General features: G+C 35.1%; 1 protein-coding gene across 6 annotated transcripts; it reads right to left on the reverse strand.

Moving 5' to 3' along the window:
- Nucleotides 1-259: 259 nt before the first annotated feature.
- Marf (Mitochondrial assembly regulatory factor) lies at nt 260-26,571 on the reverse strand. Of its 6 annotated transcripts, XM_045740542.2 has the most exons (17): nt 26,301-26,486; nt 24,489-24,523; nt 20,139-20,431; nt 19,791-19,900; nt 19,297-19,407; nt 18,691-18,990; nt 18,215-18,322; nt 15,756-15,776; nt 13,914-14,067; nt 12,814-12,952; nt 11,991-12,168; nt 10,695-10,902; nt 8,861-8,982; nt 8,600-8,701; nt 7,088-7,237; nt 5,068-5,264; nt 260-4,394 (listed from the first exon to the last, which is right to left on the reverse strand). In XM_045740542.2, exons 3-17 carry the CDS (start codon nt 20,410-20,412, stop codon nt 4,190-4,192), a joined length of 2,379 nt encoding a protein of 792 aa, XP_045596498.1. In that variant the 5' UTR covers nt 20,413-20,431; nt 24,489-24,523; nt 26,301-26,486; the 3' UTR covers nt 260-4,189. The 6 variants fall into 6 exon arrangements, with proteins under 6 accessions (XP_045596498.1, XP_045596497.1, XP_045596496.1 ...); XM_045740541.2 differs by lacking the exon at nt 24,489-24,523 and having other exon boundaries at nt 26,428-26,571; XM_045740540.2 differs by lacking the exon at nt 24,489-24,523.
- Between the last annotated feature and the right edge of the window lie 296 nt (nt 26,572-26,867).

A 26,867-nucleotide genomic window follows, 5' to 3' on the forward strand; every position in this document is an offset into this window, starting at 1 on the left:
ATTTTTTTCTGTTAAGATGATTTTCACTTAATCACATTTATTAAAAATAAATTCTATCTGTAGATGACCAAAATGCAATACAGTATAGTTTTCAGGTAAAAATACGATAAACTCAACATTTCCTCTGCAACTGATGCCATTCACGGATTGCTAAAATGTTAGATACACCTTAGTCTAGCATCCAAGAATGTGGGCAACAAAGTCTAGCCATAGTAAATTTACATTACTGAGATAAGGTTTAAGTAGGAAACACAGTAAAGAGGATGGCAAATGCTCTATTTCATCTACATTATGTCTGGCAGTTTACACTATTTACAATACAACAGACTGTACATCTCAGACATGAAAATATATACTAGATAATATGAAAATTGAAATGACTCAAATGATGAGGATTTCAATCGCAAAAATGTATCTTATTTACATATAAACCTATTAGATGACAAACATTACAGCACACTTTTTACACAACAAATGACGTATTACCAATATAAAAACCATGACTCCACTAATGTACAACCTGGCTAACTTTACAATATCAGGCTCAAAATAATTGCAGTACATATTGTCATACTCCAAGAGAAAACTATGTATTAGTGTCAATAATATATACTTTAAACACATTCTTTTGTGCATGCTTTATGATTCCTAATATACCGTTTTCACACTTGGACAACCTTTCACACAACCTTGTTTACTTGCTGACACAGTGTGTACCCAGATAAATAGCTGCATAATATACAAGAAATGAAGGTAACACTACAGTGCTTGCCACCACGGTCCATAGTGACAAAACCATAGAAATATTACCAGCATAATAGAAGCCGATGTATTAGTGACTAGAAATTTATTATGTAACTAATCTGATAATATATACATACATAAAATCATGTACAGTACTTGCACAGTAGCCTCTTGGTGTATTTTTGAAGCCAAGACAAGCTTAATGAATGATGTGCACCAGCTGACCAAGTTCAGTAAAGTCCAACATTAACACTATCAGTATTTAAAATATTACCCATTCTTTGGAATTTTATCTATAAAGTAATAAATAAATTTATCAGTGAGGGATTTCACCCAACCTGGATAAATAAGCTGTATGTGGGTCAATATAAAGATCATATCTGGTTGATGATAAGGTTACCAGACAATCTTGGTGCCACATGTATTATCCACCAACATACTATTTAGAAATAGAAGAAAAACTAGCGGTAAAGAAAATGAGGAAAACAAAGTAACTCTCAGTAGCGAGTTAGTTGCCCCACCCCCCAACCCCACCTTGATCTAATAAGGCTTATGATCCTACAGGCCAATCACGTTTCGGACATACTATATAATGTCATAATACAGTTGCTTTACATAATCCATTTCTTATTTTGGTCCATTTCAATAGACTCTTAAACTAAAGAATTGTCTTCTGTTTGTAGCATGACATCTTATTCTCTTGTACAGTAGTAACTATCTTAAATTTATGACTGGTTCCAAATTATAGGAATCGACAGCTAATCAAACTACCATTCACCTGGTAATTTTTCTTTCAATTATGGTGCAAACAAGTCAAATTGACATATTTATATCAATTATTAATCTTAAAATGCATACAAAAATAATTACAATAACAATATACCTTTACTCACAGCACAACAGTACATGAAGCCTATTCACCAATTACTTATTAAAAGTAGCTTACTTTTTTTTTGGGTACTGTCAATCCTAACCTACAGTGCTGGTAAATTTCAATTTGCAATAGTCCTTGCATCACAGGTACACCACCAGATAAGGTCCGGTTAGTGTGTTAAAAGTTACAGTACATTTACCTATTTTAGTAATGGACATGATGCATATGCCATTACAAATCTTAATAAACTAGAATTGCAGGCTAGAATTCCCTTGTACATCAAGGGAAGCAAACCAATGTTGGATCGTTTAGGAAGCCACACCTTGCAAACCTACAGTTCTGCCAATGGTATTTATCCGAGTAAAACATTTGTGATGCTTTATAATAAATAATATGAAAGCTTAGAAAACCTGTGGGCCAAATAAACGTGTCATACAATGAACACCACGAAGCCATCGTCACACTGTATGCCTGGACGATTGGGATACTATCTTTAGTTACATTTGTTTGTAAACTCTATAACAAAATCTTTTAATACATTAAATCAAACTTCTATGTAATGTATATCATACACGACTTTCATTTCAAAAAAATTTCTGGTTTAAAGCAAGGCAAGTCTGATAATGAATCAATAAAGATACATATACTGTATAATACACATACATACATACATGTACTGTATATAAATCTTCCTTCAATATAATACTAATTACAACATGGATTCAAACAAATGTGCGATTCTTAAACCGAGAAGCACCAGGCCGCACGTAACGATCAGCGAAACAAGTGTTTAGGGTTCAAACTGCACAGCTCGAGTCACAACATGCACTTCTTGGGGCATTAACCAACATCCAGCATCAATATGGGAAAATCTAAAATAGGCTGAAACCTGTAAACATATTTAAAACAACCAGTGTAATATCACACGTAACTAAGCTTTGTTTCAATACCTCGATACAACACTGGGCCCAATTATTACATTTCTTCAAACAGTAAAATAGGCTACTATTTTAAGAGGAAACATTGCAAGAAACCACTCTGATCACAATCAGGTGTGCATCCTACAGACTGCTATGCAATGAAGTGCATGTTCAACGAAACATCATAAATCTCGAGTACAGCACTACTGTACTTAAAACACATTTATTTGTAACGATTTCAAATTAGATTTTTGGATCTCCAACAATCTTCATGCTGGTTTAACACAACACTAATGTTGAAAATATACCATATTATACAAGCATACCTTGCTATACAGAACAGATACGTAACCTAAAATACTAGTAACAGAGCAAAATTCTGTATGTCAGATACTAGTGTTCATGCTCATTACATGTATACTGGCTGTACCTATTCTACTGTCATCAGATATGCCATTCTGGAATTTTGTCTTAATATACTTTGCCAATTCACACAAAATAAATATGGAAACATTAATCAACTAGTTTTATACGTTAATCTACTTTTATACAAAATCATTATAAATACTTATGTTCAGAAAAGTGAGAAATAAATTACTGTACCAGGTGGCATACAAAACAGGCTACACCATGCAGTGTGTTATCAATCCCTGCAATGTACATTAATCTATATTTATTAATTTTCTTTTACTAATACTGGTTCACACTGTTTCAGCCTTGCTTGGAAATTAGAAACTTGGAAAGCCCCCCATTCCCCTTGCCCCTATGACATAACTATGTGGCCGACACAGCATGCGTGTCAATAAGTATGTGATGGTTAGTCACAGAAGCGGTGTGTTCGAGTGTTTCCTAGCAGGTGTGTGGGCCACTATCAATTAGTCTGTTGATTTCCCTCTAATTTGTTAATAATTTACCAATTAAATATATTAAATATTTCATTAATGCAAGTTTAGCAAAACACGTACACAATTTGTTTCCTAATTTATAGATGAAACTCTGTATATTCAGAGCCTATACTGTATAATGTGAGGCGACTGTACTGTAAAAGCAATTAAATTCTTTGAGATTATGTGAAATTTATAAAGGAATGTTCTTTGGGATTAATGAACACACCTTAAAATTGCAGCAAGAAGTTCTTTTCATTCCGAGAGAATTAAAAACTCTTTAAACTGGAGTAAATATTCATTACTTACCTCGAACAAATACAATTTTTTTTTTATCTGTGTTCCACAACATATCTGTAACTATATTCCTTCCAGCTAAAAAAATCTAGGTATTAGTAAATTTCCAACAAGTACACAAGATACACACATCATAAATCAAGCATCAAACAATAAATTTCTATAACATACAACACTGGCAATTAAAAAATGCATTTCCTGACCCCTAAACCAAGTTAGGCACATTGTTAGTTTTACGGAAAAACTTGTCTTTTAATTTAAATTTCATACAAATAACATGTATAAACTCACTGCCGTAGTCTAATGCAATTTCAGATAAATGAATCTTTTAAGCCAGTTTGACATGACTTTTAGAAAATGGACCCAAACATAAACCCTGAAATCACTAAAATTTTTAAAATGTCAACATATGCATTTAAAAATTAGTTGATACTGTATTTTTCCTAATTATATAAAATGAGTAGTAACATTTATTCATCTGATGATAAATATGTCTGCTGGAAGATGTCCAATTCATTAATGAGGTAATGAGCTTTGTTACGCAGCTTCTTTGATGTTGCTGTAGTGTCTTCAAGTTGCTGCACCTCACGCTCTAGGGATCGAACATCCCGCTGCATCTCACTGGTGCTGTCATCAACCAAGCGGCATAGGCGGGCAAATGTACCACTCAGTTCCCTAAAAGTTGTAAATCATGTAATGTATCTTTTCTACTAAATGTAGTTGAAATGGACCAAGTAATTTACATAGATTTCACAATTAGCAGTGCAATTTTCTATAACTTCATGGTATAATTAGTATATGTTGGCTATCTTTCAAATTATATGTATCTTATTGACTTCCCACTTTAAATGAAGTTAGTTGTGGTATCTTTTATCATTTACAATATAATGTTTAATGTTGATAAATTGTAACCAATTATTTTTAATTTATTGCTACTCTACTTACTTCAGCTGATATTTTTACAAAGACTGTACTGTTGTCATTACTAGTACACAGTGTACAGTATTACCATATATATCAACTCTCAAGTTGTAAGCTAAATGATTTAAGTTTCACTAAAACTGTAAGTTTGATTAACTCTGCTGTACACCCAGTCAGTTCAGCCAGAATTGTAATGAATCAGTGTTATGCTATTGCTATTAATTTGTCCTTGTTTAAATGAATAATGTACTTTGAATATTGTAAACTAAGTGAATTATAAATATACAGCCATTTACAAATCTAGTTTTTTCACTTGGATTTGATAATGCCAAACATTATCCAAAATATGAGATCAATTTATTTATAATAAATTAATAAAAAAAAATTCTTTGTAAAAAATCAAGATTGATTTTATCTTGCTACTTACTGTTGAACCTGATGAGAGCAGTTGTGAGATGTCAGGTCTACAATGAGTCGTAGCTTACGTGTTGCATGATCCACATACTGCTTCTTGAACACGCGTTCTCTTGCCTTGTTGGTCCACGTCAGACGTTCGTAGGCATAAAGACAACCATAAATACCCCCAGTCAGCACTATCAAGCGCCATCCTACTGTTTTGAACATCTGTAAATGAACAGTGTCATTATCATCACAGCCCCATTTACCACAATTGTGAGGTGGGAAGTCATCAACAGAATGAAACATACTACTATACATATCTTATATGCTCCAAAACAAAAAAAATACAAATTAAAAGTGTAAACAGGACAATTGAACAGCCAGAAAGACATCATATCTTAGTGCAGGCTGCATAATCATTGCATGAAAAAATATGGACAACAGTGAAGGCAAGGATACAAAGATGCAGCTCGTGAATTACAGCAAGTGACTCCAGTCTATGCCTGCCAAACACACACCAAAACTACGACGTTGGTACAACGATCGAACAAGTTTTAACATTTCCTAACCAGTTATAACAACCAAAATAGCAAGTTGTAACAACGTTCTAATACGTCATAAACACATTAAGCCAAGATGTAAACAACTTTATTGAAAGTTGTAACGAGCAGAAAATAGAGACAATTTCGGTTTGTGTTTCCAGGGTGTACATATATATTTTTGTAGACGTTAATCTATGAATGTTAATACATAATTTCCAGTTGCAGGATTGTTATTATTATACAGTGAATGCCATACATATTTTCATGAGGCTATTACTGCTCCTTTCCTTGTTTTGTATGCAAACCTATTTGATTTGCATAGGTTTGGTGTTGATAATTTGTAAAAAGAAATTGCAGGAATAGCTAATTAATGTTTTGTCAATTAAAAACTGCAAATCAAAGTACTGTACTGCATTTCCACTGTGATACTCTATTCCAGACAGCTGTTTAGGTGGATATCAACAAGAGCTGCCTCGAATGGGCCAGTTGCACTATGGTTTCCTCAAATCTTAAAGTACATAGTTAAAAACATTGAGTTTGATACTCAGAAATAAATGCTCTCGTGTATATTCACAAGACAAGTTGTATGAACAATGTCGAGCACTGCCAAGTCACAAAAACTTTAATAATCTTACAGTGCACAGATACTTATAAATACTTTTCTTTATGTGTACAAAGGATTGATCTGATGATGATATAGCAGGAAAGGTCAAAAAGAGTTTTAAATTAATAAAGTTTATCTAATAAATTTTGAATGCAAAGCATAATTTGTACATCAAATTATCATCATTTGTATCAAAATGATCGGAAATGAATGGTCTCGTGTATAGTAAAAGAAAGGACAACTAATGTCGGCTGTGTGAGGTGTTTCTAATGATCAAATAAAGCACTAATATATAATCAGAATGCAACAGAAAAGAAGTAATGATTGGTTTGTTAATGCCTCAAACAAATTTTCCCACAAGAAATAATGTAAATTGAATTAATCCATTCCACACACCCAAAAATATAGACTTAAAACACATTTTATACAAAACACAACTCATATGTTGTACTATCATACATCTTATCTTTACTGAGAACTCTTGTTGGCGTATGGATGATGGTGAGGAGGGGGAGAGAAAAACAATGAAATTCTTTACAAAGAATTCAAGTGCGGTTGTCACTAGGTGGGAGACACTGGTAAACTGAGCGTGCCTCGCCCATGCCCAACAGACCACGCGCTCGCTCGACCCATACAAGTATCAACAGATGTCTACGGGCTACTCATGCCTGTGCCACCTCTTGGGGTGGCTTAATCTTCATCAATCAACAGATGTCGTATTCCAGGGCAAATGTCATACACCAAGTCAAATTTTACTAGGAATTTGACGTCGTATACCAAAAAAATCGTAATCTATGGCAGTCGTGAACCAAGGTACCACTGTACAGTCATTTCAAAATTAGCACAAGGAATAGAAATCTTCATTAATATTAATGTTCTAGCTGGAGTTTAACAAGACTTACCAGACCTAATGCAAGGGCAACTCCCATAGTACCCTGAGAGCCTATACCGGAAACAGCAAAGCGGCTGATGATGGACCAGTCATCTTGGGGTAGGCCAAACTGTGGTTCATTGCTAGGTGTTAATGGAGTCATCGGCACACTCCGGGGAATCTGAAAATGATTTCAAATTTACTATTCCATTCCATCACACACTGCATAAAGCAAACATAAATTCAAAGAAATTAATACTGTATTATCTGCATCAGGGTAGATCGCCTGGGATTTTAAGCAGTAGAATTCATTAAAATCCTCCTCAATATGCTTAATATTTATCTCATAATCTGCATGTCAATGAATGATCATTAGTAATGCTTCAGACATATTTGATTCATCACACAATTTCACTATCAACTGTATTAAGTAATCACCATGTTGCAAATTTCATTACTTTGTGTCAGTTTTATACTATACATTACTCAGTAGATACTAAAAATTTGACCTATATATACAACATTGAAAGTGTTACCACCAATTGCATGCAAGTGACAGAACATACACCAAACAGCTGTCTGGAATAGAGTATCACAGTGGAAATGCAGTACAGTACTTTGATTTGCAGTTTTTAATTGACAAAACATTAATTAGCTATTCCTGCAATTTCTTTTTACAAATTATCAACAGTTTCAAGCAGTTGTGTAACAAATATCTTGTGTGAGGATGCCACAAGACAAGACACGTTACTCAGGTCTCACTTCAGAAACACTCATGGGTGGCTATATTTCTCACCAAGTTGCCTGAACAAGGAACCTTTTTTAAACACTATTACTTTGGTATCTCTACTGCATTATTTCCACAAGTAAATACTTTCTGAAATTAACATAAATTTATGTTATAAAATAACACCTATTTGTCAGAATTATGTGATCACTCCTCTTGGAAAAAGAATGAAACTAACTCGTTCAGACAATGACCTATGATTATTAAAACTTGGATATTGTTGCCAAGCTTACACCATACTCTGTCCAACTGCAGCTCCTTGCAGATATAGAGCTGTACTTGTGACTTTTAAGTGTTTTTAGTCCGAGTGTTCTTAAATACTGTAACCGTGCTTCCTTTAATCAAAGTGTTACCAATACCAAACAATTTTTATTCAAGGATCATAATGGTGCAAAGCTTAATTTCAATTAGTCCAGAAGTTTATAATTACGAGTCAAATGTATCCAGAAGATATACAGTACCGTATATATACATATATGTGTGGTGACTAAACCATATATGATGACTGTTGGCATCACCAACTGATTAAGAAAGCCATTTCCTTCATGTGGATCATACTAACAAGATAATATTTCACCTGGATATCTGAGATTATCAAGTGCAGTAAAGCATAGGAAAGATATCTCATGAACCGTCACTTAAATTATGTTTAGTCAAGAGAAAATGCTAATATACTATAAACATTATGAAATAAAACTAAGAAATTTAATTTAATTTGCCTTAAAAAAGTTTATTTTCTTATCAAATAAAGCTTACATTTTCCTTGTGTCTCTGATTTACTATGCGGCTGCTGGCTTTTCCCAAGACACGTTGAACTAGAGATACCAGTCCAAGAGAAAACTTGAATTCTATGTCCTCCTGTAATAGAAAAACCAATTAATATTAATATTAACAAACTTAATATAAAGTAAGAAAAATTCAAAACACAAACGTATATACTGTACACATATATACTGTATATAATGTAACAAAAATAAAGACAATGTATACTGTTGTCTATTCTACTAAGTTTCTCACCACAAAATCAGCACAAAGATTTTCACAATTAAGGCGGTATAGAATCTCAAATGGTTCTCGTCTGGGCAACATTGTGGCAGCCAATTCACGCTTCTCCTTTCCAAGGAGAGCTAGCATTCGGTCTGGGTGAAGAGAGAAGTACTAGTTAAGTTGCTCTAAACAATACAAGAAATACAGAACTCAGTAATGCAAAATGCCAACAGCAATGTCCAACAAGAAGCATCTTTTGAATAGCCAAGAGCTACATTCCATAAAGTATGGCATTATTGTTAAAATGTGTCATGATGCTAATATTTTATAAAACACAATAAACATTATGCAAAACTACCTGATAAAAAGAATGAATAAAGGATAGAATAAAAATATAAAAACAATGTGACAGTATTGGTCAGAAATGCATCTATCCCCATTTAAGAGTTGAATAATAATTGAAATCCATTCACTCTTTATAAAATGGTTTCCACACAGCCCTTTACCGTATCTCTACATTTATCACACTAAATCCCTGCTTCCTCTCATACTTACTCACTCTGGCCATCCGTCATCTTCCCAGCCCTCCTTTCTTCATTCTACCTTCAAATTCATCCAAATATCCTTACCACCAACCTTTCATTATTCATCCATCATGCTCAAACCATCTTGGTGCACTTTCCTCGACCTATCAACTTTTGAGTTCCACATTTTTCCATGAGTTTTATTTCTTTCTCTGTTCACATAACACCACATATTCTCTGACTGTTAATTTATACTGCTCTAATTCCCGACTGTACTAGTATAGGCACTAGCATTTACATCATTATTTACTTTATCTATTTCTATTTTTTCTTAATGATGGCTTTCATTACACCAGCCACTTTCCTCCCTTGACTGAATTTACTTTCAATTCTGATTGTACAAATTCCTATTTATCAATCAAATCTCCCAGGTATTTAAATTAATTGATCACTTTAAGTACTTCACCACAAACATTACCTTTTTGTGTAATTGTCATTACCTTTTAACAGCCTTCTCTCCCACATACTATATAATCATACTAGCTAAGCACTTTCTTTTCATAGTTACCAGCATACACACACTGGGAAGATGAGACACCACAAGTGTAATTATCATCCTGTAGCTACACTTGGGCAATGACACCACAAGCGTAACTTTCATCCCGTAGCTACACTTGGGCAATGACACCACACGCGTAACTTTCATCCCGTAGCTACACTTGGGTAATGACACCACACGCGTAACTTTCATCCCGTAGCTACACTTGGGTAATGACACCACAAGCGTAACTTTCATCCCGGAGCTACACTTGGGTAATGACACCACACGCATAACTTTCATCCCATAGCTACACTTGGGTAATGACACCACACACATAACTTTCCTCCCACAGCTACACTTGGGCAATGACACCACACGCATAACTTTCCTCCCATAGCTACAGTTGGGTAATGATAATGACTCCATGATACCATTTTAGGCGTGTCTACATAAATCTCTCACTCTCAGTGAAAAGTATTGTATCAGCTGCATAGTGTCATATTAAATTTGACATACTGTACTCTAATTACTGATATTAGGCTTATACACTAAGTTTACACTTTTCTTTAACATGCTCACCTGCTTCATGACCCACTCATGTATATACTGAATTACTAAGGTGACATCACACAACCCTGGTACATACTTACATTATCATCAAACCAGTCACTCATAACATCATTAACCACATATGCACTAAACATTCTACATAAGAACTTAATTACAAAACAAGAAATAATTAAATGCTACAATTTTAATAATAAAATAAGCAGAATGAAAATACAGCAGTACAGCTTACTGGTCATTTCTGCCTGGCTGCTTTCAATGTTGAGAGCCAAAGCTGAAGACAGTCTAGCTCGCAGGTTAGACCCCAACCCCGACTCCACGTGAGCATGGAGCGTCTTCTTAAATACATTTAATACTAAGGGATCTGGATGGAACGGCTCATTAAATTCATCCACCAGCACTGAGAGTCGCCGAATTTCTTCATTAAGAGCATTAGATACCTGTGTGGAAAACAAACTTTAAGTAAGTTACAAATATTTGCATCTGTCCAGTATAAAAATTAGGGTGAAAAATACTAAGCGTATTAAAATCACTAGAGCAGCCAAGTGCATAAATGTTACATTTTGAACAGTAACTTACCTAAATAAAACCATTTATGCACTCCACCAGCCAACAAAACTTTAAAACTACTACCTTGAATATGAAAAACTCCTGAGAAGGGTGTATTATGTCACACCCAGAGAGCATCTGAACTCCGCTATCTATCAGAGTCAATGAATGGACCAGCAATGTCACAAGTAATGCCACATGGATTAGTATCCTCACGAGATCACTTAGCCCTGGTAATGATATTCTTAAATCTTTCTAGTAAATTCCTAAATCATTGAGTTACACAAGAACCAGAGTTACTGCAAGCACAACCCAGTTTGTGTAAGAGAACCATTGTCTTCCTCATGGGGCCTACTGTCACTCCACAGTAAACACTGTGGCAACATTGAAGGTTAACTCAATTCTATTATTTGGTTTGTTAATGATGCATTTGACACTGTGGAGCTTAGGCTAATATAAACACACTTGCTCCAAGTGATAATGGTATCAAAATATGGGCAAATGTCTTTAATTTGCACAAATACAAAATATAACACATTTGTGAATATAATACTGTACTGTAAATAACAAGATCCAGACAAAATATAAACATGCACAAATAAAGAAAACTGCAGAAGGCCAATTGGCTCATTACAAAAGCAGCTCCTATTTCTATCCATTCAAACTCCTTCATGTAATCTACACATAAACCAGTAAAGTTCTTTTGCATCAAAGAGGGTTCAAACATTATTCCATTCAGGTAAGTCTCCATTCTGTTTGTAATATGCTCATTTTAAACTGAAATGAATTCATCAATATAGTTAAAACAGTGTTAAGTTAAACAGTATATTACGATTAAACCTGGATAATATTTTACATTGCAATGTAGTTTAAACCTCTTCAAATATATTACAAACTAAAACCAATTGTCTAAAAATTATTGATGATATACCAAGGTTTTTGTTTAAAATCATCTTACACAAAGTTTCGCTTCACTTACTCTTCGTTCAACATCTTCAACAATAGAACATATCTTCTCTTTCATCTGAGTAGTAACATCGGTGAGTTCCCTCTCCGTATGGTCTAGCCTAGCATAAACATCATGCCTCTCCTGCATCTTCTGTTCCCGCTCCTGCCACGCTCGCTCCATCAGTCTTCCAACATTCTGTCCAATCTCACTGTTCAGAATAAGAAACAAAAATACCTCAAAACTAATCGTGTACACTACTGCAAGACACTGCACACGGAGTCTCCTACTTAAGGTGGAGACTTCAATTATAGTATTAATAGCAGTAGTAGATTTTAATCAGACTAATGTTTAAGAAGTATTAAAATCTGCTCTAATGCAGAAAATACCTGAATCATATAATAAGTCAATGTTGGGATGTAAGTTGCCAAGGACTGAGGCACTCCGTGTTCCTTATATATTTCAGTGTTGATACTGCAATATGCTCTTACAAATCACCAAATTTACCATGTCTACACCTGATACAATGCAGGTTATACAGCAGTTTACATGTATATTTTTTACTTGAACAAATTACAATCAGTGCACTTCTTCATTTATTAACTTTCTCAAACTTTCAGTTTACCTTATTATTAATACACAATCTTTAATTTCTTCTATTTAAAGGTTTCCAAATGTTCCGTCTATTCCATTTTTCTACCAAATCAATATAATTCACAAATGTTAACCACTGACTTGTATTAATTAAAGCTTTACTTAGACCTGCACGCAATCAAATATTCAGAGATAATGTTACACTAAAAGTGTTCTGAATGTTGATCATTAGAAAAAAGTTGCTAAATTTCAATCTCCTTACTTGGCAATATTTTTTCCTCGTTGTGTGTGCTGTTCAAATTTAGTGATGACAGCAGTTTTTGAAATACACTCTTCAAATTTCCGTTCAAAATCTTGGAATTCAAGATAGCGACTTGTAAATCCTTCTGGATATCCAGCAGCTGGAAAAATGCAAATTGAGTGTTAGAATGAGCAACATCGCCAATCGCTTGCATCCATACCAAAACCCCTTAAGATAACTCCACTCTGTTAAAGTTCAAGTACCTACTCCAGTCAATGTGTGCATGAGTGCATACAGTCCCCTTCACCACATTCAGGCAGTACCTCGAACACAAGATTATAATGGTTGGTAATGAACATAGATACTGAAGTATGGGAGAGTATTTAGTAGTGAACAAGGGTAGTGATGCATGAGGAAGTTAGGTGATCTACAGAGGATTATTTAGTATTTTTCAAGGACAGAGACGGTAACATCAAATCAAATCATATTACCCCACATCCCAATTTCATGGGGTGGCAGACACATCAGCCTGGGGTAACAAGGGTACCAGCATAGGGAAAAAATAGTATATATGACAATGTCAGACCACGAAGGAAAAATGAAACAGGAAATTTCCTTAAGTACTTTCGTATATTAAATACATCTTCAGAAGGTGAAGATGTATTTAGTTAATACGAAGGTGAAGATGTAAATACATCTTCACCTTCTGAAGATGTATTTAATATACGAAAGTACTTAAGGAAATTTCCTGTTTCATTTTTCCTTCGTGGTCTGACATTGTCACATTCTTAATCACGTGTTTATTTTCGTGATATACACACAATAGTATATATATATAAAATACAAAGCATTCACCCAGTTACTACATTACCACACAATATAGCACCATGGAGGAACCGAGCACCAACACTGCAGTAATCATCCACAGCTTTATCTTTTACCATATGACATATGCTGTTCACAATCCCCACTGCCTCTCTCTGCCTCTATACTCCTCAACTAAAGAGCATGCCAGCGTGCACTAAAATTGTACCGAAATACCGCATACACTTCACCCAATAACATGGACTTTGGACTTTCATGTTAGTGAAATGTATCCCGGTGTACCCTGCTGTGCTTACTGTTGTTAGGCTGACCCTTGGCTTCACTGACACGATGCTGGAGAGCTTCCTTGGCAGAGACAAAAAACACTCGCATCTCAGCTTGGTGACCTTGGACAACTTTCAATTCATCTACCAAGAAGGCGATCGTGCGCTCTAAATGTTGTTTGCGCACCTGAAAAAATGGAAATCAGCAATTGTGAATAAATACTGCAGATGGATACTAAAACCTATACAATTATATGTACAGTACTTTATTTAACACTTGGCACATATTTAACTTCTTTGCTACTGAATCAGTCCATTAACTGAAATATAATTTCAGTTATTTTTGATGCTCAAGAGCTTCTGTTTTTAAGTTGATTACTGTATATTTCATTAAGTCAAGCATAGCAGTCAGAAAGTATCAATCATATGTACTGCATAAATAAAAAGAAAACTGAATTTTCAGATCATCTAAGTGCCAAGAGCAATATGCTGTGCAAACATCCACATACTGCTAACATACATGCATAAACAAATAATAAATTAGTTTTTGAGCTATCCCACTTGGTTGCCTATTGACCCCCAGCTAGGATCTCGTGCAGTCAAAAACAGGTCAATATTATGCACCATCACAAAAGGGGATACTTCAACCTTTCCCCACCAAGTCATACTGGTATTAGAGAGACCCTACACCCAGTCCTGCCCAAAGTACAGTCAGAGAGCACATTCATATAAAGCTAAAAACCTTTCAAGCCCTACTTGGCATTGCAAGGATTGCCAAATGGCACCTTTGCACTAGGTTATTATCCTGGACAAAATGACAAACTCCCCCCCCGACCCTAAGCTCATCACATTCTTTCCTGACTGTGACCTGTGACCATAAAGTAGCTGAAACAATATAGACCCGGCTCCCACCATATCAAAGTGAGCAACATACCCTGAAATGTGTGACCAACATAAATGCCTACGTTCTGTTTCAAGTTTGGCACTGCCAAACAGATGTGAATGTAGCTTTTAACTCAAGGTGAGACTTACTGCTGCTGAAGCACTAGTCAAACCATAACAAGAGACAATAACTGTACTGTATACACAATGCTTACAAATACAAAATAAATATCTACTAATTGCACAATCCCACTATCTGTTCTACATGTCGTGGCCCGACATGTAGGAAGTATGTGAGAAAAAGCAGAAACAATGACCTCTGTTTGCATGTGCAGCGTGCCACCTACTGCAAGCTGAGGATGACGACCAAGAGCAACATAGTGAATAGCAAGAACACTGCTAAATAGTGATTGTGATGCCAAGTAATGCTTAGAAGAACTTTGAGTTATTTGATTGAGCCTTTTTATAGGTCCCTTTGGCTTGGACAAATATTCTACTCCTTACTGGGAATACCTAAGTCATATAATGATAAACTGGTATGAGACATATACAGCTATTTCAAATACCTATCTAAATTCAAATGCCCCCCCCTCCCCACCAATAGTTTAAAATATTAGACTCGTACAGCTAAACAATGGGCAACTGTTGTATGTAATTCATAAGCAGTTTAACTCGTTAAATGATCTGGATATCACGTCAGTCTTAGAAAAATAAAATGTGAAACTGTATTAGAGCACCAGCTCTAATTACAGATGACATTTACATCATTATAAAAATACAGATTCATCATTTATTTTCACTGACTACCCACAATATAAAAATACTCTTATACAGTTTAAGACAAAATAAGTGACTACACACAATAAGTAAGCAGAGGTGTATCTAGACAAAAAAAAAAGATGAATAAATAATAGTCATGCACAGAGAGAGAGAGAGAGAGAAAGAGAGAGATAAAGAAACTGCAGCAGTTAAGAGATCCATCAAACAGCTTACCTCACTCTGCCCAGTGTTTGGCTATGGTGCCCAGTAAATCCAGGATTAGTTTCAAGTCACTAATACATTCTAGCAGTTCCTATACATATCCCATAATATACTGTAAATTGTATCAACTTGAAATAAAGAAACCAAAGTTTCTATCGAACATGAAGACTGAAATATTCTTATCTAAACTTATACTATTTTTACAAGCAATCACACACTTATTTGAATTTATTCTACACTGACCCCCAAAATACAATAAAATATAACCATCAGTTGAACTATTGTTCATATGGAGTCCCTTATGTACACCTGTACTTTTAATAACTAATTACAGAGCCAGAGCCACATGTTATGTACTGATTACATTAAGTGAGTGGGGATGTGGTGTAATGTGATTATAAATTACAACTACTGTATCACTCAAGCAGGCCTCTAAAAACAAAAGTCTCATGAAAAAAGATACTGTTTAATTTAGCTCAAATTTAATTCAATGCTAAAAGAAATTTACCAACAATAACAACTTTTTTTCAGTCATGTGAATGTTAACAAGCCTATACAGTACTGTATTTAATACTAGATGCCTTATACTAGTAAGTATCAATTCAATGTGGCACAAAGGAGAAACTCTGAAGTTCTACAGCACAACAATCAATCAATACTAGAACACTGACTAGGTAAAAGCTTATTATCTTTTTCTAACTCAAAATTTAAACCAATAACAAAGTTGTGAAACTGTGCTTTGTGACACAGTTTCCACACAAAAACTTAATGTTTAAGTCATCATCTTTTATGCCAATTAATATGAATACAATACAGCAATTCCCAATGAGATACCAGTTCTGTACTGACAGAAAAGTTCTTGTATCATTATGCTTGATACAGAACACCGTTTCCTTAACTATTTCTTTAATGATGACAAAAGCATATTTCATAAATTTTTAAGCCAGCATAGTTCATTTTGAATAGTACTGTGACACTGAATAGAACATCGAGTATAAATGAACCACTCCTTCCTGGAGGTTACGGACTGAAACGTCGTCGTCTTGGCTTCTGGTGTGTGGTTTAGTCTTCAAATAAAAATATCGTCATGGCAACTCCCACCCTGGAGCAGATAGCAGTGGGGGAACACTGCTGTCAATGCCCGTAAATTGCCTGACTTCTTTGTTCCATCACTGCCAAAGCATGTCACATACAATTTCCTTTTTACTTTCCCACGATCAGGGAAAATCAACGCCATGCTAAGTCATTATGTACATTATAACAATATTTAAAGAAATAATTATGTTGAATTTATTTTTTCCCCTACGCACGACAGGGTTGTTAGGAAATAATAGGGGCACAGCCTGAGGGTTAAATTGTCCAGATTTCTCTTACAGCTAATGATATATAAATAACAAACATAAACAATGACTATTCAATAAATTTACCTGTTAAACCTCTGCACCCACTTTGAACTGGCCTTGACATCTTCAATGTTCAAGGTTTGTGCCATTCTTTCATCTGCAGCTGTAACCGAGCCCCACCGACAACAAATACCAAACTACAATGGGGTGAAAACTGCTGCTAGACAGTATCACCCAAATCCTCATACTTAGGTTTCAATGTTTTTTGTCACAATATTCCTTTTACTCATGGACTACATGGTCTGTTTTTGCTTTTTATAAGCACAGCACTACTAGTATCAAACCCATACTCCTCTAGCAGCCGCTTGATTCCCGAGCCAAAATCCCATTTCTTTAATAACTCGGTATTCTTACTCATGGTAAAAAAGTTCCTTGAAAAAAGTTCAACCCTTGTTGAATAATATGATTTCGCCTTACAAATAATTATATGCCTTATCCAAAGAAACGCTCGAGTAATAAGAGTACAGACCTGGCATGTGTATTCCTTGCACACAAGGAATACACATGAGCAGTATGTATGGCCTCACACTAGGTATGGAAGATACAATTAGTGTTTTATTGCAAGTTCTTCTGTATAATTTATACTACAATACAGGCTTAATAAAACATTTCCAAAATATAGATGCATTGTAGTACTGTATTGTATTTAGAAGATTCAAAAAAAGATTAGCAATAGGTAGAAACTAAACAAATTAAAATTAATATTAAATGACTAACACAATGAACTGACATTTTAGCTCTAACCACTTGCCCCTCTGGTACAGTACAGTATCTAGATTTATTTCAGAGAAATCCGAATTTCAGAGGGTAAATCTGGTAGAAGAATTTGATGTTGTTTAGAGGGATCCATTATATGGAAGTTTTGTATTTTGTGCAGTGTAATTACATGGCAATATATCTTGAAATTTGATGCAAATTATAGCTTACTGCATTATAAAATTTGTCGGGTCTATATATTTCGTACATGCACATGCTAATAAGATGCAGTACAGTATTTATATAAATTTTCTTATTTCACAGCCCACTTCAAAATAATGTAGTGCATTATAAAAGAATAGTCTTGCTCACCTCATTCAAATACTCCGGTTCTGAGGCAGCCATGTCCCATCTGTTCTGGAGGATGAATATGTTGGGTTTGGAAAGTTTTGCAGAAACTTTGTGAAAGAAGTTCTTCTCCTGAAAAGAAATTATACAAAGTTATTGGAAAATATGATTTTTCCATGAATAACACACTTAGTCATACAATACACCAATATACTGGCTATAATTGTCAATGGTTTATATAAACTTCCTTCACACAAAGTATTTCACATCTATTATGTCAATTGTGAAATGTCTGTGTAAGTGTCCTCATCTTAACGCCAAAGACTAACCGCAACACTTCAGAAAACCTATTCCTAGTCATATCTACGAACCTTTTCGCATCATTCTTTACATATTTATAATTTCCATTCGCTAAAACAAATAATTATATATTCTTAAATATTTTTTTCATGTGTACATGAAGACAATGATATTGAAAATATATACAGTACTGTACTTACTGTGTTCATCAACGTAGATTCTGAATTTGCAACCAACACAAAGACATCAGCATCCAGGCAGTGCTTGTCAATCCAGTCATCTAAGCTCTCGGATACATCTATGCCAGGAGAATCGACGAGGACAACGTCATCCCTCAAGAGTGGGCATCGGGTTTTAGGCCAATGAATGCGTACAAGAGTCGAGTCGCCGAGTCTATTGTTGCAGAGTGCATGAGCCAACTGCCCAATACCCTTAATATTCTGTTTCTCCGAGGATCCCTCAGTGGTAAGGTAAGGCTCCTGGGAGTCTATCCCTTCAATCTACCAAAGATATGTTATAAATGTACAGAACACCAAAACACAATACAGGTTTAATATTTTTTTTACAAAACTTTAAAATATTTAAGCAAAAGCACTTACAAGAACCTGACTAGAAAAACAAGTTCAGGCTATAATGAAAGTATCCATCAGATAAGAGCTTAAGTATCTTTGATGAAATGGATAGCATGTCATACCAGGAAGTCTCCCTAGGACTTCACTGTATTAGCATTCAGCTTGGGACGCTACTGAGCGAACACTCAGAAAAGTAGGCAAAGTTCCCTTCAGAACAACAAATACATGACTAACCTGTAAAAAGCAGTTAGTGGTATGTCCAATGCCTGATGGCAGGATCTTGTCGCCCATCATGGCATTAATAACAGAGCTCTTTCCGTTGGATGTTCGTCCAAAGAATGCCACCTAATAAGAGAAATTGTAATAACACCATAATTAAAAATAACAAAATTCATTAATATTTTGTTTTGTTTAATACTACAATGATGTAGTGTATTGCTTAAATATTCTGGTCTCCACTGAGTGTTATTCTGTATTAAATGTACTCCAGCATACAATCTAACAGACACATTCGGAAAAAAAATTGTTGTGCCGCCGGTGCAGAAAATCAATTTGCCCTGACAATGCATAATCCTGTCCATAGGATAAGTAGGACATTGGTTAAAAAAGCATCAGAATAGTACATCTAAAATAAAAAAAATAAAAAACTCAACATTGCAATAATACAAAGCGTTCTGAAAACGTTCCGAAAACGAATAACTGAAACGTTCCAAGAGGCATCTACTTACCTTCATGTGGTCTCTTGCCAGAACCTCTTTAATGCCTGCCACTTTGGCACTATAAGCCTTAAAATCTTGAAGGTCTTTCTCTCCAATAAGCCCCTTGTCATTATGTACTCCTGTCAACATAAGAGAGATCTTGAGTAACTTGACACTATATGACACAATGAGTACTGTATTGTGCAGTTCCATTAAAATCTATTCCACATGTCCTTTCCAAATGTTAATTAATAAGCAAAATGCTGTCACACATGACCTATGTATTTACTTTTCTAGATAGCTACAGTAACTATATATTTACTGCATGTGAATCAAAATGGTCTTTATTAGACAAATTTAGAAATAGTATCTACTAACCTTCGATGAAAAGTGTGGCTTCTGCAACATACTCCTCGATCTCCTGATAAATATCATTGATCTTCTTCTTGGCTCGGACAAATATCTGCAGGGGGGAGGAGGTAGTTGACTCCCTTAAGTGCCGTGCTCCTATCACCCCTACCAATGAATCCCGCAACGCCGTGCCACCTCCCCCCCCTCCACTGTCTCCACTCCCACCTATTCCAGCTGCCCCCCCAAAGTACATTGTTCCACCATTCATCACGGAGGCCGACCGGTTAAGCACACTCGACATGGTACACCAACGCCCTCAACTGAAACAAAAAAGCAAAATAATTTACCAAAATAAAATATAAATTAAAACGTTTTTGTGCCAGTCTAAATGCTACGTATATATTCCAAGCTACATAATATTTTAACAACAGTTAAACTACTGGTTCTATACACTGTATACAGTACTATAATATATAAATATTCATTAAGATTTATATAATACACTGTACTGTATAAAGTACTGTAATATATAAATATTCATTAAGCTTTATTAATTTAAATTTATGATCCTGAATCGTATAGGAATTTCAACAATTTGCAGCCCCCCCTCATTTCAACAAGAAAAATGCAAAAACATGCATGCAAGCAAGAAAGCACTGTGGCAACATAAACTCTACTGAAAGCCTAAAAATTTGAAGTACATACAGTAATTTGTTTCCCTTTCTCAACACTTATTTCTGACTGCTCTAATTCTTTTATCATATATAAAATAAAAAGAAAAACTGTCCCCTTAGCACAAAAGCTCTAATAGAAACTAGCAAAGTGGCAGAGAACAATTACAGTACGTACAGACTCGCGACCTATTACTTCAAGTGCCGTTTCTTGGTCATTAGCCGACATGTAAAGCTACTCTCACACTTGTTCATTAACGTAAGAATTTAAGAAAATCACCTCTTTGAGGGGAAATATTCTTGGCCTTTATTCTGAATAAGTTAGAGGTGTCAGAGGCCTTGTGCAAGCTTCCCTAAGCCATGGTACAACAAGTGCCTCACTCGGGGCAGCCCATGGGGGCTCTCCATCCAGAGAAGGCTGTACAGTACCAGTATTTTATATTTAAATTATGACTAAAATACATAAAGTCTTTGGTAAGTATAGTGGCTGGTTGTACAGTATTTAAGACAGTATACTATCATTGGTAATATTAATGTTCTGGTATTAAATTAGACTAATAATTATATTCCTTCATGGCACACATGAAAATAGCACACCTTTTTTCATGGGAATGAAATAAAAAGGGAAAACGTAAGTAAAAAATTACTTTGGTGATTATGCTTATTGGTTGTATCTAATGATGATATTTCATGTCTTGGAAACACCCAAGACCTGGTATCGCATTATTTGAACCATATTTTCTATTACACAATGGTAATTTTTTTCTTTTTGGTATGAACAAATCTGCATTCTATTGGACTAGATAGGAAGTTTTTCTTCAAGAAGTTTTTCTTTCTTTTCTTCTTTTCTAACAAGTACAGCCAATTGTACAATATAGCATTAGTTTTTTACCTATTTTCTTTCCCTCAGTGGAGTGGGGGGGAGGGAAATATTAACAAAAATAAAGCCATAGCAAAATAGTTAATTTAATCACACATATAGCAATAACTGACAACATCCAAAATCTCAATACAGTATTTAGAATGACAGACTAGTCTTGAACAGACATCACTTAAATATTCTTTTATTTGTAATCTAAACATCAACTCTGTAACTAGTTTTTAAACGCAAATATTATAATCAATTCTTGTTCTAATTTACAGAACAGTTTCTGTGGAACAGTTATCTAATGGTTTCCCAGTGTCAGGAACAGGGAGCCTGCTATCCTCAGTAGGGGTTTTCTAAGCCAACTCAAATTCTCCTCAGGATTCAACCCACAACAGTTGCCTAATATCTATGTACTTATTTACTGCTGGGTGAACACACACACCTGGTGAAAGTGAAACCGTCTCTTGCATGATTAGCATGATAGCTACCCCTCTTACCCACCTGGGTCGAGTCTTTTAGTTTACAAAACCCCAAGGCAGATTTAAAGAAAAAAAAATACTTTTTTGCTTAATGTGGGCCACCTTAGTTAGATATTTCTTTTTAAATTTAAACCTGCAATTTTTTATCTATTGATTAAATAGATAAAAACCAGTTTGTTTTTTTACCAACCCTAATCTCTCTTCTCACCAAGACAAAACTGTCTTGGTCTTGTTGGGTCTTAAACCCAATATTGTTTGGTTGTGAACTGACTGTTCTGAATATTTTTTCCTGTAATACTTTTCTTTACATGCTAAGAAAAATTTGTTACCAGAATTCCAATACCATAAACCACAACAGAATGTGTTAAAAAAAATAAAGGAAAAAATCATAGAATAATTATAAAAAAGAGAGCATTGGTGGCCATAGGTACAAAACACGATCCATCTAAATTATTATTGAAGTGTTTATCATCAACACAACATATTGATTTTGTACAGTATTTTCATACTGTACAAACATTCACAGTAAGAAGGTGCCTGAAAGTTTCACAAATTAGGACCAGGCTTTGCTAATCTGATAATTTCAAACTAATTATAAATCAGTCATACAGTACAGTCAACCTAATTAAAAAATCCAAAAAATACTGTACTAGATCAAATTAAATGCTCCGCAACTTATTGCAGATTACTAGTATCGACATTTGCCTGTCATTTTACTGTAATGCATTGACAATGTCAAGGCAGTACAGTATTGTATATGATTAAAATTTGTGTACGAGTCTGACCATCAACATGGAACATGGGGATAAATGTTATATGCCATTTACCCCTATTTTGGAGCATACTGTAATGGTCCGGGTCTACTGGAGAGTACAGGATGCTAAAGCCACAGCCTCACACCATGAGGATCTGGAGTCTGATCTCACTGTGCTGCTATGCAAATATTTTACAAGAAAATATTTTATACACTAAAATAATCAAATTTAGAAAATTATGTAAAATGGGAACATAAATGGTTCATTGAAAACAATTAAGTTTCATTCTGATGAGCTGTACTTTGTATGTGGTAGAGGGAGTTGGAGGCTCATTGATATGGACAATGCACTACTGACTCGGGAAGAACTTATTGCCCAGTCAGACAATAACATGAGAAACATTAAGGTAAGCTAATCCACGTTACCAAACTAGAATGATCCTGTACAGTATCTAAAAATACAAAACACACAATTATAATTTAAGATAAAACTTAAGCTTAATGCATGCAAAAATCTTTATACTATATCAACTATATTAGTAATGTAATAAAACAACTATCAATTCTAGTTGCAGCTATATCAAAATATTACCATGTAGGGATTTCTGATAACTATGAATTTGTGAAAAAAGTAATTGCTTAAAAATAATTAAAATACTATATACAGTATTGTTGTATTGTATATGTATGTATGCATCTACACGTGTATATGAATGTATGTGGTGTGCATATGTGTGGCGTGCATGCGTGTGTGCATGCACGTATGCATATATGCATGGCTGTCAGTGTGTGCACATGTACTCACCTAGTTGTGCTTGTGAGGGTTGAGCTTTGGCTCTTTGGTAATGTATGTATGTATTTATGAATGTATGTATGTATGTATGCTGTACCTAATAGGTCGAGTTGCCCAAGAAGCCAAATTTTCTTTAAATATTATACTTTTCAAATATTTTTTTCTTATAGAAGGATACAGCTTTCCATTACATTACATATGTTTTTTTTTTACTTTCATTCAAAACTAACAATAGAAATTTGATCAAACCTAACTTATCCTAACCTCACTTAACATAACTAGGTCAGTAAATCATCTTCCTAATATAATTGGTTCTTTTCTAACAATAATAATCTATCTCTGGAAAGAAATACTGGACCTGTAGTTAAAAATAATGAAAATCATTTTGCCTGTTAGGCAAACTGGACCTTGCTCTCTAGGCCAAGTAGTGCAGTTCTGGCTCTTAGGCACAACATACATACAAGTAATAAATGATTTGTTTAGATTTGATACTAAAAAGAATCTTTAGCAAATAGAAATCTCACTATTTGAACAGCTCAAATTAATTATTATATGACAGGCTTCAATCCAAGAAAACTTATAAAAGATATATTTTGTAGCTGCCTTAATAAAATTTGCAACTCCTGCAAATGATATCAAACGGATAGGGAAAATTAATGAGGAACAGTACCTCTGTTCCTCTCAGCTGTTCCTAACAGCTGACAACCATGGGGATGTAAATATTGTATATTAAACAATGAGAAAATAATTGACTAATCTTGAGTACTATGACATTCCAGATATAGAGGGGTAGAACACAGGCCCGATCATACCTGGTGTTTAGGATGCATTCTGTCCTGAGAAGCAGCTGCAAGTAATTTACCAAATTAGTAATTGTTGGGAATATATTAACTACAGCTCAAGCACTGCAGAAGAACCCTTCCCTATAGAACAGCAGATCTTAACTTTTTTGAGAACAGTTCTATTTTCAAATACAGTACTCAAAAAACCCTCTATGGGGTTGCAACCCACCAGTTGAAAACCACTGCTATAGCTCTCCTGCAAGCCTACTACATGCCCTGTATAGTTCACACTGATGTGGCTGTTCTACGCTATTTAGAAAAGCAGACCATATTAATTAAAAACTTTATAACAAAAATTAAACGTACATTGTAAAATATTCCACAAAAATATCAGGAATTCAAGTTGAAACATGGAAGATATCTAATATACAATTGGACTAAAAATAATGTTTTCCCCATGGTATGCCTAATTATCTGCAAATAGTTCTAATTAATTTATTCTTTGTTGCTTTCAGTCTGATGTGGGATCTATTACCTCGGTAATACCTCAGATCTGGGTCTCGGCCCCTAAATGCTAAGCGTCTAAGTGAAACCAACACCAAACGTACAAACAAACTATGCTATCCTGTATATTAATATTGCATCTTAAAGCTTTGAATGACCCACGAACCAACACACTGAATATGGGATTCAACTGAATCCGCAAAGGAGGGTCAGAGGCATCGAGCTGATACTAAGTCAAGGTTTTACACATTACCCATGTACACTTTGATATGGTATAGGAATTCTTCTCCTCAAGGCTCACTTCAAATGCACAAAGAAATCACATTAATGCAATGTATCGATGAGACAACCAGTTGGAGCCATGAGGAGTATGCCCAGTGTGGAGGTTCAAATTTTCCTCATAGCTCTGATTTTCTCATTGATACATCAGAGTAATGTGATTTTTTTGTGTATTTAAAGTGAGCCTTGAGGAGAACTCTTATACCGCACCAAAGTGTACATGGGTAATATGCTCCTATACCACACCGAAGAGTACGTAGGTAATGTATCAAAGCTTGACGTGGTATCAGCTCCATGCCCGAGACCACCCCCCTTGTGTATTTAGTCAAATACCAGGTTAGATTCCCTATGTGATAACATGGTACAGTGGTCTAAGGCGTGTGCTTGGGAGCACCCAGCGAGCAGGTTCAAATCCTCCTCATGGCATCAACTGATTTCCCCAACTTTTATTCATATTAAATTGTAGCTACTAGTATTTACTGTAATGAGTAAATTGTACATACATACACACAATGTTACAACTCGCTGTACCTTTTGTACTCAAGAGTTAGGCAACTGACTTTCAATAAGCTTAACAGGCTTCCACTCCTTCACAATGGGAAACCAAAACCAATTCTTAACACCTGTAGCTTTGCCTGTTTAAACTTTATGATGCAATGTTTTGACTTTGAAAATCCAAATGAGATAACAGTCATAGCTCGCTTCTCCAATACAAGAAACAAGTAACAATGTGTCTTATTTTGTATCTGGCATTACAGACCAATAAGGAGGTCTCCCCTGGTGAAACTTTTTGTTAAAACCGACCAGTTTAGAAGGATAAGATGATACACAAGGCAGAATCCAGATCACCCATCTACAATAAGATTCGTTAATATCGCAACCAAAATGAACGCATTTAGGCCAATTTATGGACTATATATATAGTGATTTTCATATACGGGGTCATATACAAGCTTTAACACGGGACTCACTAAGCATCTACAACACGGCTATTACAACACAGGCATCGATATGTTTAGGCGTGATGCATCCCCCACACACCCCAAGCCTCTAGCCCACCTCTCTCTCTGCCTTCTAAGCCACCGGGCTCGTGGCTGGGATGGGTTAGTGACCCCCCGCAGATCACAGAGTAGTCTTGTCAGCGTGGGAGGCTGCAGAAACAACAGGGTAAATGGGTGGAACTCACGGAAGGTCTTCAGCATTCGCCGACGGCAAGACGAAAACACATGATAATGGCGACGCCCCAAGACAAACTTCCACCCGCGACCGTCTTCAATTGTATAGGGCAATGGAAGGAGCAAGATATACTGGAATATGTCCTGAAATGAACATAAATGCCGGAAAGGTTATTATTGAATACGTGTAGGCGACTCCCTAACTGACTTTTGGTTATAGGTTTGCAGAGGCATTATAGAAAAAGAGTATTTTTGCGCATATTTCACATTGTTCAGACAATATACTTGGGCTTATTATTATTTTGCAAATTGGTGTTTTTGTACTTTGAGGTGTATATTGTGTCAATTTATAGTTAACCATGCACATAATTTTTAAGAATAATTATGCCTGAACGTAATCAAATTTCCGTCTGCAGCCTAATTCTACTTAATTTTTAATTATTTGCATAAT

The sequence above is a fragment of the Procambarus clarkii genome, chromosome 13, assembly GCF_040958095.1.
Source record: "Procambarus clarkii isolate CNS0578487 chromosome 13, FALCON_Pclarkii_2.0, whole genome shotgun sequence".
In the NCBI taxonomy this organism is placed as follows: domain Eukaryota; kingdom Metazoa; phylum Arthropoda; class Malacostraca; order Decapoda; family Cambaridae; genus Procambarus; species Procambarus clarkii.

What these genes read in the sequence shown, in the direction of transcription:
- Marf (XM_045740541.2), bottom strand. Translation starts at nt 20,412, where the DNA reads ATGTCGAGTGTGCTTAACCGGTCGGCCTCCGTGATGAATGGTGGAACA. An exon ending in AACCGGAGTATTTGAATGAG is followed by an intron (nt 15,777 to 18,214) that starts GTGAGCAAGACT and finishes TGGGCACCATAG; the next exon opens with CCAAACACTGGGCAGAGTGA. An exon ending in ATCAGAGACACAAGGAAAAT is followed by an intron (nt 7,238 to 8,599) that starts GTAAGCTTTATT and finishes AATCATTTTCAG; the next exon opens with ATTCCCCGGAGTGTGCCGAT.